Source organism: Macrotis lagotis, chromosome 1 (assembly GCF_037893015.1).
Source record: "Macrotis lagotis isolate mMagLag1 chromosome 1, bilby.v1.9.chrom.fasta, whole genome shotgun sequence".
In the NCBI taxonomy this organism is placed as follows: Eukaryota; Metazoa; Chordata; class Mammalia; order Peramelemorphia; family Peramelidae; genus Macrotis; species Macrotis lagotis.
In genome coordinates this window covers 881,110,289-881,124,817 of record NC_133658.1, presented here as the reverse complement: position 1 = coordinate 881,124,817, position 14,529 = coordinate 881,110,289, and the positions used below count along the sequence as shown (strand labels likewise).

The 14,529-nt window shown below is 47.2% G+C and overlaps 1 protein-coding gene across 5 annotated transcripts; it reads left to right on the top strand.

The window, feature by feature from the left end:
- Positions 1 to 5,306: 5,306 nt before the first annotated feature.
- MIIP (migration and invasion inhibitory protein) lies at positions 5,307 to 13,453 on the top strand. Of its 5 annotated transcripts, none has more exons than XM_074218419.1 (10): positions 5,307 to 5,435; positions 6,581 to 6,750; positions 6,893 to 7,312; positions 7,842 to 8,019; positions 9,534 to 9,642; positions 9,737 to 9,798; positions 11,170 to 11,299; positions 12,077 to 12,173; positions 12,443 to 12,571; positions 12,999 to 13,453. In XM_074218419.1, the coding sequence occupies exons 2-10, from the start codon at positions 6,604 to 6,606 to the stop codon at positions 13,122 to 13,124; spliced, it is 1,398 nt and encodes a 465-aa protein (XP_074074520.1). In that variant the 5' UTR covers positions 5,307 to 5,435; positions 6,581 to 6,603; the 3' UTR covers positions 13,125 to 13,453. The 5 variants fall into 5 exon arrangements, with proteins under 5 accessions (XP_074074520.1, XP_074074518.1, XP_074074516.1 ...); XM_074218415.1 differs by lacking the exon at positions 5,307 to 5,435 and adding an exon at positions 5,533 to 5,844; XM_074218418.1 differs by lacking the exon at positions 5,307 to 5,435 and adding an exon at positions 5,867 to 5,948.
- Positions 13,454 to 14,529: the final 1,076 nt, after the last annotated feature.

Here is a 14,529-nt window from a genome sequence, read left to right as displayed (position 1 = left end):
AATTTTCTAAAAACTTATTTTTAATAAAGCCTGTTTCAAAAGGCAATTGGAATTATTGATATTTTTAATCCCAAGTTTATATTTCATTTTTAACCACAGTCCTTATATGCAATGATAGGATGAATTGCAAGGTTCTTCTGTAATAATATACTATTTTTTGCCACTGAAAGATTGTGGTTACCATATGGTATATTCTAATTCTTTTACAGTTAAATCTCTGTCTGATTATAGGAAATTGCTTTTAAAGACCTCATAAGACTGAAAAATAACCTTTTGAGTCTGAAATCCAGCACCAAGGAAATTTAGGTTGGACCAATGCTTATGAGAATTCATGTTTATTTGAGAAAGGTTAGCAAAGTAATTTTCAACAAGTTCTGAGATTAGACTTTTTTAACTCATTTCTCAAATATGACATATGGAAATGTGGAAAATTTAAAATCTGGCTCAAGGCATTTGGTCATCCATGTTGCCTTACCTGGAAACTGATAACCAAATGAAAAAGGATAGTTGTCCTTTCTTATGTCTTTGGTCCTTGTACTAAATTCCTGTAATCATGTCAGATGATCAGTATAAAAGGAAAATATATATATATATATATATATATATATATATATATATATATATATATATGTATGTATGTATATGCTTACAGCTATCTAATTCTAATAGCCAGATAAGCTAACCTGGCATTTGTTGTCATTGATATGCTCTTGTGAGAATTACTATCCTTTACCTTTTCAAAATGTTAAGGGGATATTTAAGCAAGTCAGCTAAAGACATACAAAGAAGGATGACCTGTGGTCTAATAAATTTTTTTTTCATTTTTGTTAATATTTTTTCTTTTCTCTTTCTGATTCTTTTATACATGGGCAAAAGGTTAAAACTGATTTATGAACCACCCTGTTCTAAAAATTCTTATGGAATAATCTTCCAAATAGGGGAAATAGAATGTCAAGTACTTTAAAATGAGTCTTTTAATACTGGATTGTATAAAATTAATTTGATTTTTAAAAATTTTCTGTTTGCAAACCAAGGTCTCGGTGTGACAACTGGTAAATTAAAGAGGTTCCAAAATCATAGGTTTTGAACTAAAATTTGTGTTGAGACAATTCTTTTATCAGAAAAGAAGATACATACAAGTAACCTGAATGTACTTTAAAAAAATTTGGTCACTGACAGACTCCTAAAGATACAGAAGTATCCAGGAAAAAAAAGAAAAGGACTAGAAGTTTATTTACTTTCTCCCTCTTTCACTTCTTCATTGACAAAATTCAGCACCCATTCCTAATAACACTAAACATAGAACTAAATGGAAATTACCTTAAAATGATAAGTAATATTTATCTAAAATCATCAGTAAGAACTCTCTGTAATGTGGATAAGCCAGAAGAAGCCTTCCCACTACAATCAAGGGTGAAGCAAAGTTACCCCATTATCACCTCTATTATTTAATGTACTAGAAATTTTCACTATAGCAAAAAGGAAAGAAAAAGAAATTAAAAGAATTAGAAAGGCAATGAGGAAAGACAATTATCTGTCTTTGCAGATGATATGACTTAGAAGATCCTAAAAATCAACTAAAAAACTACTTGATATTGCTAGCAACTTTAGCAAAGTTTCAGAATACAAAATAAGTCTACATAAATCATTTCTATATGTTACTAACAAGTCCCTCGACAAGAGATACAAATAGAAATTCCATTTAAAATAAGAGTAGACAATATAAAATACTTGGAAGTTTATCTGCCAAGATAAACCTAGTAACTACATGAACATAACTCTAAAACATTTCACACAAATTAAACACTTGGGAAAATATTAATTGTTCATAGGTAGGTTGAGTCAATATAGTAAAAAAAATGGCAATTCTACCCAATTGATCTATTTATTCAATGCCATACAATTCAAATGATCAAAAAAAATTCATCTGAAAGGGCAAATGCTCAACGTTATCAGGGAAATCAATGAAAAAAATATGAAAGAAGTTCATCTAGCCATGCTAGATCTCAAAGTGTATTATAAAGTAGTAATTATCCAAACAATAAAATACTAAGAAATGGAATGGTGGATCACTGGAATAGATTAGTACAAATTACCCTGTAATGAGACTATGATAAACCCAAAGATCCAAATTTTTTGAACAAAAACTCATGATTTGACAAAAACTGCTAGTAAAACTGCCACTATGGCATTAATTGGATATATACCAACATCTCACACTGTATATCAAAATAAAGACAAAATGATTTACACATGATTTACACAAAAATGGTAATTCCACAAGCAAATAAAGAGAGCATGAAATAATTTGTCTGTCAGATATATGGACAAGGGAAGAATTTAGGACTTGAGGAGATATAGTTTACAAAATGTAAAGTAGATAATTTTAATTTTATAAAATTAAAAAATTTTGCACAAACAAAACCAATGCAAACAAACTTATAAGAAAAGCAGAAAATGGGGGGGAAATTTTTGTAACAAGTTTCTCTAATAAAGACTCATTTCTCAAATATATAGAGAAGAGTCAAATTTAAAAAAAAATACAAGTCATCTCCCAACTGATAAATGGTCAAGGGATATGAACAGGCACTTTTCAGACAAAGAAATCAACACTAGTACAAACAAAAATGTTCTAAATGACTATTTGAATAGAAAAATGCAAATTAAAACAACTCTGAGGTACTACCTATATGCAACCTATCAGATTGGCTAATAATGACAAAAAAAGGAAAATGTTGAATATAAAATATTTTAAAGTATTTGCCCAAATGATAGCAATGCATATATCCAAAACAGAAAATTTTAAGTCTTTAAAACTTCTTTCAACCTTGGTGAGCCTTATAATCCAGTTTATTTTAATTCATTTAAAATCATTCTGAGGAATCTAAAGGCTTCCCCATGTTAGAATATGAGTCCAAAGTACAAAATGATCAAGAGCTCAGACTAGAATAAGAAGAGATGTTAAGAGCTGGTGGAGGGATAAGTCATAACATTGTCATCTCTGATAAAAGTCTCGTATTTGTTATGTAGAGGACTGACTCAAATTTATGACTAGATATGAATCTAGATTATAGTAGATAAGTAACTAAAGGGTATAAGAAGTTCAAAATAGTGAACTTCAATGAGGGTTTCAAAGTGAATTAAAACAACTGAGGTATCCCTCTTAAATGTGGCCAAAAATTTTTCAAAATAGGCCAAAAAAGACATTAGCTATGTTGGAAGAAAAGTACACTATAAATACATTGTGAATGAAGCTATGAGTTGTCTGACCATTCTGGAAGTTAACTTGGAATTATGTCAGAAAAGTGAATATAAAGACCCAGCAATTCCTTAATATATATATATATATATGTACATGTATGTATATATATGTACATGTATATGTATATGTATATGTACATATACCCCAAGGAGGTCAAAGACAGAAAGACACTCTATGTGTCAAAACATTCATTGTGATACTTTTATAGTCGTAACAAAAGTCAGAAACCAAGGTGCTGATTACAGAGTAAGCATATTAAGGTTCATGCAGATTAGGAAGATTAGTATGCCATAAGGAATGAGATGGTTGAGGAATTAAGAAAAATATGGGAATGTTGAAGTTAGGATTGGATCGCTGAATGAATTCATCAGAAAGACTCAAGACTCAGAAATATGGACATATAAGTTTTATTACACAGTTGCAAAGTTATTGCAACCAGGCTAATTCTTAAGGGACAAGCAACAAAGAGGAATATATACCATGTCTTCTATTTATGACTTATAGGAAAACAAGGCAAATGTGCTGGAAGGGATGGCTGAGAAGTGGGGGGCTGGGGTGGAGAAAGCTTAGTTTAATGGTTTATGTCAGGATGCTGAAGGATGGTTATTTTGGGTATCAGTCTATTATCTCAATATTCTTTGTAGGCCTCTAACCTTTACCTCCCTGTCTTTGCAAGATTCTCCCAGCACCAAGCTACATACTATCTAAGATGGTTTTTATCAACTCAAAGTCTAGTAGGGAGGCAAACTTTCCCAGAGATAGAAAATTTCTATAACAGTATTTCTCAGGATTCACAAGGTCAGCATAGAAATTTAATTTAATTATTTTCTGGCATAATAGTTTCTCTCTGCCTAGTATTTCCTCTGCATCAGGAAGACTTGTATGAACTAATGAAGATGAAGAAAGCAGAATCAGGAGAAAGTTTACATAACTAATAATAACTAATAACTAATCTACATGAACCTTAATATGCTTACTCCCTAATCAGCACCTTGGTTTCTGACTTTTTTTGTTACGACTAAAAAAGTATCACAATGAATGTTTTGGCATTGGAAAACACTTTAAAATATTATCTCATTTGATCTTTACAACATAAATTTTATTCCCTTTTTACTGAATGAGGAAACTGAGACAGAAGTTAAGTGACTTATTCCAGGTCAGACAGCTAATAAGTGTATGAGGCTGGATTTGAATTCAGGTCTCCCTAATGAGGTCCAGGGCTCTCTATTCCCTGTATTACCTAAGGGGTGACGGCTAGGTGGTGCAGTAGATAGAGCACCGGCCCTGGAGTCAGGAGGACCTGAGTTCAAATCCAGACACAGACACTTAATAATGACCTAGCTGTGTGGCCTTGGGCGAGCCACTTAACCCCATTTGCCTTGCAAAGTAATTAAAAAAAATGACACTTAAAAGAATAGCTTTTTAGGACTCCAGAGAGGTTGAGTGACTTGCCAAAGGCTACACAGTAAACATCTGAAGCAGGATTTGAACGTAGTTCTCCTGTGTCCGGTCAGTGCCCTTTCCACTGGATGATGGTGGCACAGCAGATGGAGCACTGGCCTCAGTCGGTGCAGATCCAATGCACATGCATCTACACGCCTCATCCGTGCACGTGTGTGCATGACACAAACATGTGCTTTGGCTGTGCTTGGTCTGTCCGTCCGTTCTCCACCTGGTGTGGCTCAGGAGTGGGCAGGCGATCCCCCGGCCCGCCAAGCTGCCCATCTCCCCACACACCCCGGGGGCGCGGCACGGCGGGCAGCCAGCGCTCAAGTTCGGCCCCGGCGCCAGACACGGGCCGGTGTGACCTTGGACAAGTCACTGCCCCGCCTCCACAGCTGTGCTGGCATCACCGCGCGGACGTCACGGCTTCCTCCAGGGTGATGGACAAACCCCGTCCTACGCGCACGCGCTTGGGCGAGAGTGCATCAGGGCGAGCCGCCGTCCTGGGGGGGGGGCGGCCCGGGCCGCTGGGGACATCCGGGCACAAGGGAGCTGAGGCTTCCGGCGCTTCCGGGGGGGGGGGCCCGGAGCGGGAGCCCAGGCGGGGCGGCCGAGTCACGTGCCCCGACTGTGACGTCACCCGCCTTAGCCCGCGGTGCCCGTGCCGGAAGGAGCCGGGGCCGCCGCCGGGAAGGGCGCGGCTCTGCCCTCCGGGCGCCTCCGAGACTCGGTAACGGGGGCTGCCCGGCCTGGAAGGAGCTTTGGAATGGGCGGGGAGGGGGCGCGGGCTGGGGGCTAGGCCTGGGGGGGTGCGGGGCGCAGGGCCAGCCCTTCCTCTTCCGCCGTCCCGGGCGGTTTCCGCGGGTGGGTGGGGCTTTGATAGGCCCCGCCCCCTCTGTGTCGGAAGCCCCTCCCACGGCCAGGCTCTCGGCCAATGGGACACCGGGGTCGCGCGCCCCGCCCCGCCCCTCCGGCCTACTTCGGAGCGGCGGCTCCTCCCCCTTGTCTCGGGGAAGAGGGGTCGGGGGCCGGGCCTCGGAGGGGGGCGGGGATGGGTTTGTCGGGGGCCGGGAGGGGCCGGGGCCACGGCGAGCTGGGCGGGTGCGACTTCCGGAGCTGCGCAGTTTCCCCGCCGGCCGGTGAGTGGCGCGCGGCCCCGGCCCACGTGCGCTTCCCGCCCTCGACGGCCCCTCCCCCTCTCGGCTTCCACGTGACCCGGGCCCGCGCCCCCATTTTATAGAAGGTTTGCAAAGAACCCCACCTATCGAAATCCCCCCGGGGTGGGCCCGGGGCCCCCCAACGTGTGGGTCCGACAAAGAGGGCTGCCCCAGGACCGGAAGCGCCCACGAGTGTGGGGGTGGGGCTCCAGCGCTTCTGGCCTCTGGGGGGGGGGGCCTGGAAGCAGAATCAATCACCTCTGCCCTCTCGTTTATTATTATTATTATTATTATTAGTTATTGTTTATCATTCATTTAGTATTGTTTATTCTTATTTATTCGTTTATTATCGTTTTATTATTTATTATTGTTTATTCATTTATTATCGTTTTTTATTATTTATTGTTTTGCTTATAGCTTTTAGTTTGGTAAGAAGGAAAAAATATAATTTAGAGTCAGGACCCGGGTTCAAATCCCAGTGGCCTCAGAACAGTCATGGAAACGTCTCTGCTCCTCAGTTTCCTCATCTGTAATATAGGGACCCTCGGTCCTAATAGTCAGTGGGCATAGTGGTTTGGGCCTTGGTTAAGAATGCCCAGCTTGGGGACCGTGGACGGCTGCTGCCGCCCGGGTGGCCGGAATGCAGGGGAAGGGCCCAGGGTCTTTCCAGGGATCAGTGGTAGAAGCCGGTCTCTCTTCTGCCTCCCTCTTCCTGCAGAATCACCAGATAGTACATTCGAGATGCCGGACTCTGAGGACTTGAACTACCTTCGGGAGATGAACCTGGAGCTTCTCAGGCAGCTGCGGGTGGGGCAGGAGGTGATCCGGAAGTCTGTGGCCTGCGCCAAGGGGTCAGCCCAGCCGGTCCTAAAGTTCAACAAAGAGGAGGTAGGTGTTTTCCCTTGGGAGTTGTCCCAGTGCCCAGCTTTTAACAAAGGTTTGTGTGCTGGGGTCCTGGGGTGGGGGAGAAAGGGGCTGAGTGAATTGGGAGGGGGCATGGAGACTGGAGCAGAATTCCCTTCTCTGCTAGAAGAGCCAATCACAAGAGGTCTGGGGCAGCCAAGATGAAGAGTCCCTGGTGTCTGCTGAACCCCATAGTCATTTGAACCTCCAGCCAACCCCTAGCACGGCCACCTGCGATAGAGAAGCTTCCAAGCAAGAACAAAAGAATAGGAGCCAAGAGCCAGACCCGCAGAGCAGCCTGAGCAAGACCTCGAAGAGTGCGTCTCTCTCCGAGGCCCCTCCTTACATCCAGCCTCCGAGTCTGGAACCCAAGGACTGTCACAAACCCGGCCCCAGACCTGATCCATCAAGCTTGCCGTCTTCCCTTGAGGTCTCAGATTTGGGGCCCACAATTGATTCCTTGACCTTTGGGGTCCAGAGGCCATTCCATGAAAGCCTGGGATGTTCAAGTTCTATCCCAACTGCTCAGCAGTCGCAGAACTTCCAGGTAAGAGAAATGGGACATAGGCCAGAGGCAGGGCAGAAGTCATCGTCTAGTTCTGGGCCCTGATAGAGGAGGAGGCCAGTTCTGGTCCTTCCTTCCTACCTACTCTTCCCTGGTCCCAGAATGCCCTCCCTCCTGGCTCCCATCCCTGTTCACTACTTATCAGGACCCAGTTCACATCTTCCTGAGCACATGCACATGGGGACTTTTGTTGACCCTTTGGAAGACCAAGGGAAGCAGTGAGGCCACCTTGAAGCCTTCTGGTACCCTCTGGCAGCTGTCAGAATTAGCTTGGGCTCTTCCAGCATCCAAGACCTCTCCTCCCTGCCCTTGGTCTGGCCAGGGAGAGGCCCCAGGTGCCCAGTCCTGTGTCCTATTCATACGTTTGTTGAGGCTCATTCTGTGCTAGGCCTTGGGCATCCTACAGAGCTGGAACAGCCATAGTCCCTGTGCTTTGGATGCTGATTTTCTAGCCTAGGATCAGGGTCACCATGCCAAAGGCAGGAGTTGACTGATGACCCTGTCCTCTTAGGCCTCTCAGGCACATCCCTGGTTTGGATCTCAGACCACCCACCCACAGCTTTGCTGCCTCACTACCTCTTCGACTCTGCCTGGTGAACAGTTGCCCTACTGGCAACAGCATAAGAATGTTCTGATTCCTGACGAGAGCTGGCGTATGAAGCCTTATTTAGGTTATGACGTGATTGCAGGTGAGTTGTCTTACACACGCACACACCCACTGCACACGCAAGTACACGCATGCTGCACACGTGGACACATGCTGCACACGCAGGCACACGCGGATGGACACTAGTAACTTTGATGGAGCAGCTTTTGCTAATCAGTGGAGCCCCAGACTAAATATGAAATTAGGCCCAGGCCATTTTAGGGGCACATGAGGGGAGGGGCTAGTCTGGGAAAAGTGGGCAGACTCTATAGCCATTTATTAAGCACCCTATGCCAGAGACAAAAATGAAGCAATCCTGCCCTCAAGAAGCTTACTTTCTGCTGGGTGGTGATAAACACTATCTGTGCACGTGGATAAAAATCAATATGTAAACAAAAGTGCATATGGAAACTCAAAGTCATTTTAAGAAGGGGGAGAGCACCCCTAATTAAATTCAGGCCAAGGGCAGAGTTGGGGAAAGGTGGCAAAGTTGGCGATCATAGGGCCACTGAGCTGGAACTGGAAGGGACCTGAGAGGTAGGAAGTTGTTTCTGAAAAGAGGTAGCTCCTCCCTGGCTGCGTGTCCTTGGGAAGCCAGGGATTCTTCCAGGCTGAAGAGAGGAGGGAGAGCATTCTAGGCTGGGTGGGGGTGGGGGACAGCCTGGGCCAAGGCATACAGAGGGGAGATGGAATATCATCCATCATCTGTTAGCTCTTGACTGGCCTGGAGAGTTGGGGAAAGGGAGAACTTTCTTAGTCAAGAATTTGGTCTTGGCCTTGGCTGTACTTTTCCAAAGGTCTGCTGAACAGAAGCTTCTAACACTTAGCCTAATATTTCACCCCACTGTTTTATCCCAAGCCTATCACTTCCTTTTCAGTTCCAGCATTTATTAAGCACCTGCTGTATCCAGGTGCCAACCTAGGCTATAAGACTAAAGTGAAGCAGTCCCTGTCCTGGAGTTTTCATTCTCTCCACAAAGCTTTTATTCTGTTGACCAGAGCTTGAGAAACACACGTTTAGAGTTGGTAGAAAAGGGGAAGTAACCTCTTAGATCACAGAGTTGGAAAGGAAGAGATCTCTTGGAGGTTGTCTAGTCCAGGCCCACATACAGGGGAGGGGGAGGTAGCCTCCCTAACACAGCACAGGCAGGATTAGCACCCGGGCCCTATGGCTCCAAAGCCTGTGCTTGCTGTGCCAATGCTGCTCTGTCTCAGGGCTGGGACGTGGAGGTTCCTCTGAGCATGGACAGCTGGGAGGGGCGTTGGGGAACCTTCCCATTTGAGCCTTCCCTAAAGCAGTGAGAAAACAGGGACTGCGATAGGCTGAGGAAAGGGTCTGGGCTTCTCTTGACAGTAAACTGTTGAGCTGGACTTTGAACCTGTTTGTTCTTGGCATGAGATGCTTGTGTGATATGAGTGGGGGGGCACAGGGGCAAGGCAAGGATGGGCTATCCTTGTTCTTGCTGCCTCTCACTGCCCCCCTCAGCCTAGGCACTGTGCCCTCAGCCTCCCCTTCCTCATGACCCTCACCGTCCATCTCTATCTCTCCCACTCCAGGGTTGCTGGACACAGATTCTCCTATCACTCGTAAATCTGAAAACTACTTCTCTGAACTTCAGGATTTTCGGAAGGCTAATAAGGAAGAATGTATTTCCAGATACCCAGAGTGAGCAGAATGGGAGGATGGGCTGTAGCTGGGCATGAGATCCCCAAGGACGGGGACACCCAGTCTTTCTCACCTCCTGTTCCCCTGCTCACAGGTTGGATCCTCTGGACTTATCCTCTTCTACTAGAAACAGGCAAAACCCAGATTCCCATCAGTGTAAGTCATGTCCCCCCGAACCCAAGTCCCTGGTCATGGGGTGCTCTTTTGCTGCCTTCCAGTTGCCTTCTGTTGCCTCAGGTCCAGAATAGGGGAAGACTTTGGAAAGGCTAGCCTCAGGATGCTCAGGAGCAAGTGTTCAGAGATTCAGAGGAGCCACTTCAGCCCTGGCCCCTATACTGCACCTCCCCTGGGGACACAGTGAGGACAGTCTCCATGGCCCCTGCCCTCTGTAAGCTTACAGTCTGAAAGGGGTATAGCTTGTAAACAGGCACAATACCAGAAGGGACAAACAAGACAGAGAGAGAGAGACAGAGGGTGTGGGTGTGGTGGGCAGTGGGCATGGGGATGTGCTGGGAAAGGCCAGCCCTTCCTCCTTGGGATGAACAACTTTCCATCACCCAGACTGCCCACTGTGTACCCCTGGTTCAGAGCTCAACGGCAAGTCTTAGCTCTGTCCTGCTCACTGTTTCCCATCTTCAGACATTTGCACAGCCTGTCCTCTCCTTGTCCCCATGGTCCCCTCAGGATTCAGGTCAGGTGCCCCCCGCTCCAAGAAGCCTCTCCTGATTTCCTGTTGGTTTCAGTTCCTCATCCCCAGATTCCTTTGTGTTTCTTTGCCATGAGTATTTTATGTTTATGTGGGATCACAATCCTAGACCTGGAACTGAAGGGAGCTCTGAGTTCCTTTACTCTGATCTCCTCATTTTACAGATGAGGAAACTGAGGTCCAAAGAAATTAAGCAACTTAGGGGGTCCTAGACAGAGAGATGGAGAGACTCTGGATTCATTTAGTCTGATCCCTCATTTTAGAGAGATTTAGTAGCATCGTCTCAGAGCTTTAGAGCTGGAAGGGGCCTCAAAAGCCCTTGCATCCAGCCTCATTTTACAAATGAAAAAATTGAGACCCAGGGAGAGTCAGGGATGTGTCTCATATCACACAAGCATCTCATGCCAAGGTCAGGATTCAAACCTAGGCCCCTGACCCCAGACCCAGCATTCTCGTCTCATACACTTAACCCTGTGACTCCACTATAGTAGAAACTCCTTGAGGGCAGGACCTGCTTTGTTTCTTTGTAATCCCAGTGTGGACAGTTAGGAAACGTTAATCTGTGTTCAGGAATGACTGGCCTGGGAGGAAGTGGCATCCAAGGCATGCTGGGAAGGGGGATGGGAGAATGACGGGGAAGGGAAGGACTCGACTAACCAGCACAGGGGTCTCTGCCAGCAGACTCCAGAGGGCTGGGGATGAGCCCAAGACCACCCAGCATTCCCTGCCAGTGAGCCCTGGGACCTGAAGGCTGCCCCTCCCCTCACTGTGGAGCAGAGCTGGGCAGGGGCCAGCTCCACTGTTTTGAACCTTCCTTTCAGGTTTACATTGTTACCGAGTCAACCAGCGATTATTTACAGTTCCCGTGGATCTGCTAGCCTCGTGTCCTGTGTGCAAGACCCCCCGCAGCCAGAGGGGCCCCGAGACCCTGGATCACCCCGCCCCAGTCAGGTATCTGGAAGGGGGGATGTTGGGGCATGGGAGAGGAGAGAAGGGAAGGGGTGACTTCTCTCCTTATTACCACTGGGCAGCCTTTAGCCAAGTGGGCTAAGCTTGGGCCCAGGGATACATTCACATTCAGGGTGCCACAGCAGAAAAGGACCTTAGGGATCTCCAGGCCAGTCCCCTGCTCTCTTTATTATTTGGATGAGGGAGTGATTGGAGCGGCCCTGAGCCCTTCAGGATTCCTCTGGAGACCTTGGAATGAATTCTCTTGCTCATTCCTGCCTCCAAGTCAAGCTCATTGCACATTGGGCAGTTTTCATTGTGAGGAGGCTTTTTGGGGGAGGCATCTTCATATCTCCTGGGTCTTGAGCCAGGTGGTTGGGGCTTTGCTACCCCCCTGCTTTGTGCCCATGGACACCTTCCATCCTCTCTCTGAGGAAGTTGGACTGGCCCTCAGAGGCCCAACCCTATAGCCCATGCATGACCCCCCAATCTTCTGGGGTCCTAGGAAGAGGCACCCCAGACCTTCACCCAACTGCTGTGAACAGTCAGCTCTTAGTTCTCTGTGCTACCGAAGGGCAGGAGACAGGGTTTCCTTGAGGCTGAAGCACAGATGGACCAGCCTGTGTCTTCTAAGGGGGACCAGGGTGGAGGGACTTCTGGGTCAGGACTTGATCTGGGTCAGGACTCAGCTGATCCTAAGAGGCCTCTTTGACTCTCACCTCAGCTAATCTGCTAGGGCAAGGACTCTAACTGACCCCTTCCTTCTCTCCCTTAATACAGGGTGAGCGTCCCTTTCTCCACCTTCCTGCCACCCCACCAATACCCCATTCATCGACGAAAAAGCTTTGATAGCTCAGACACTATGGCTCTGCCCCGGGTGAGTGATCTCTGGCCCTCCTGTCCATCTCTTCATTCACCAAGCCCATTTGAAGGGGTCCTTTGTGCACATCCTGCTCCCGGGAGAAGAAGGTAAAGCTTAGCCAGGCCTTGTCCTTGGTCCTTCAAGGACTATGGAGTCTAGGGAGGTGGAGGAAGAGCAGGGGAGGATACACATGTGGCCTCTAATGTACACATTGGTGGTGGTGACCTGGTCAGGCCTCCAGAAGGAACTTGTTTAACCTTCTGCTGTGTCCCTTCATCTTCCAGCACTGTCTGATGGGCTGGGACAACAAACCCACACCATCAGATGGCAGTTCAGCCCTTAGCAGCCTGGACCTCAGGACCTCCTTAGAACTCAGTGCTCAGTGGACAGAGCCCTTAGACCACCCACCTTCGGTAAATCCTCTCAGGCCCATTCTGACCAGCAGAGTGCCTTGCATGTTGTCAGGGTGGCTTAGGGGGAGAGAGAGGGTATCCTCTGGGGAGGTTGGATGTATTGAGGTCTGCTCCCTAGAGGAGGAGGGAGATTTCCTCCCTTGACTTTCCATTCTTGGCCTTGTGCCATGGAGGTCCCTGAAAAAAGCACCCTAGAAATCCTCCCAGGAGGGAACTGCAGAAGAGGGGGAGGAGAGAAGGGCCAATGTCTGACCTGGGAGCAGGGGCCGCATTCCCTCCCAAACATTCTGTTGCCCAGCCCTGCCTCCTAATCAGGACTTAAGGGCAGAGGGCCTCTTGAGCCACAGGCTCCGTGTGCCCCTTTCCCCTGGCATATTGTTTCCTTTCCTTCCCAGCCCCCATCTTAACTCCACCTGTTACTTTCTAGTCATCTAGGGCTTCAGACTGGAGCTGGTCAGACCCACTGTTCTCCATGTCTCAAGCCACACAATTCCAGCTGAGCAACATTGCTGAATACTACAGGTCGGGTGGCAGGTGCTTCCTCCGGCCTTGAGGGCATATCCCTTACCCAACCCGTCCTTTTGGTGGGAAGGGCCTTGGCCTCTACGAGGGAAATGCAATGGTTCCCCTGCTGCCCCCACCCCCTGCAGGAGCTCATTCTTTGGACCAAACTTCCACTTGTTCTGCCTGCCCTCAGCAAGAGGCATCTACACACTGTGTGGAAGACCCTGTCTCCACCGTTGCTTACCCACTCACCCCTCAGGAGAAGTGCTGGGAGACTATGGGATGGCCTTGGGGCTCAGGCCACTGTGTGCAGTGATGACAGTGAGGACAGAGGCAGCTGTCTGTGCCTTTTTAAAAATAAAAAATTCTGAGATCTCTCAGAGGCTTTGACCTCCCTCCTTTCTGCAGAGATATGTTCCAGGACTTGCCTTAGGGTCACAGTCAATTCATTAGCACCAGGACCATCTGCTGGGTCCCACTCTAGAATGTTCTCCTGTACTGGACTGCTTCTCACCATTCTGGGTTGGCTTAGAGAGGTCAGTGAAGGCAGGCAATCTAAGGTCTCAGAGGACCCAGGACTCATCCCTCAGCAAAGGCCTCACCTTGGCATGATGAGTTGAGAGAGCCCAGTTCATATGGGGTGCTCCAACAACGAATACAACCACAAACATAAACCAGGAAAGGTATGTATAAAAGAGAGAATTGTCAACACAGAGTGAAGATATTCTTGGGAGGAAGGTGACTCGGTCAACAAAGAGAGGGTTGTGGAGTTCCCTCGAGAACAAGTGCCCTGGGGTCTCCAGAGCAGCAGGCTGGGGGTGCAGACCTGTCCAAAGGGGCCAGGTCATGCCTCTCTGTCAGCCCAGAGTCTAGGCTTGGCCTCGTCATTCTTCCTTGAGACTAGAATCTTGGAGTACCCCTAAGGGACTGGACACTTGGAAAAGAATAGAAGTTTGGCCAGTCCCAAAGGACTGGCCAAGAACCAAAGCTCTCACCTCTCCCCAGTTCCCCTTGGTGATCATTCATCTCCACCAATAAGGAATGAGTCCTGTCCCAATGGGCTTTGGGATAGGGGTTACATTTTGTCCTGACTTCTGTGTATATGTTATCCTTATCCCCCTACTCCCACCCTAGTATAAGCCTCATGAGGTCAGGGACTATTGCATTTATGTCTTTGTCCAGTTACAAGTCCATTGGCCTGTGCAACTGAGGGGATCATTCATACTCCTTCCCTTCATTTCCCAACACACATGCATTCAGATGTACTTCCTCCCCCTTAAATATCTCAGATGGTTCCTCACTGTTTCCCCAAAACACCCCAAAATATTCCTGTACTCTGACCCTAACCCCTAGTTTGGTGTGGAGAGGGACCCATAAATCCCTTCCATTCAAAGATCTGGTAAATGGAAAATTGGTGGGGATGAGATTAGAGGATTGTAAAAAACTGGGGATTG

Excerpts from the sequence above, each read along its gene's own strand:
- MIIP (XM_074218415.1), top strand. The coding sequence starts at position 5,640 with ATGGGACACCGGGGTCGCGCGCCCCGCCCCGCCCCTCCGGCCTACTTC. Across the intron at positions 7,313-7,841 it reads AGCAGTCGCAGAACTTCCAG|GCCTCTCAGGCACATCCCTG; the intron begins GTAAGAGAAATG and ends CTGTCCTCTTAG. Across the intron at positions 11,300-12,076 it reads GATCACCCCGCCCCAGTCAG|GGTGAGCGTCCCTTTCTCCA; the intron begins GTATCTGGAAGG and ends CCCTTAATACAG.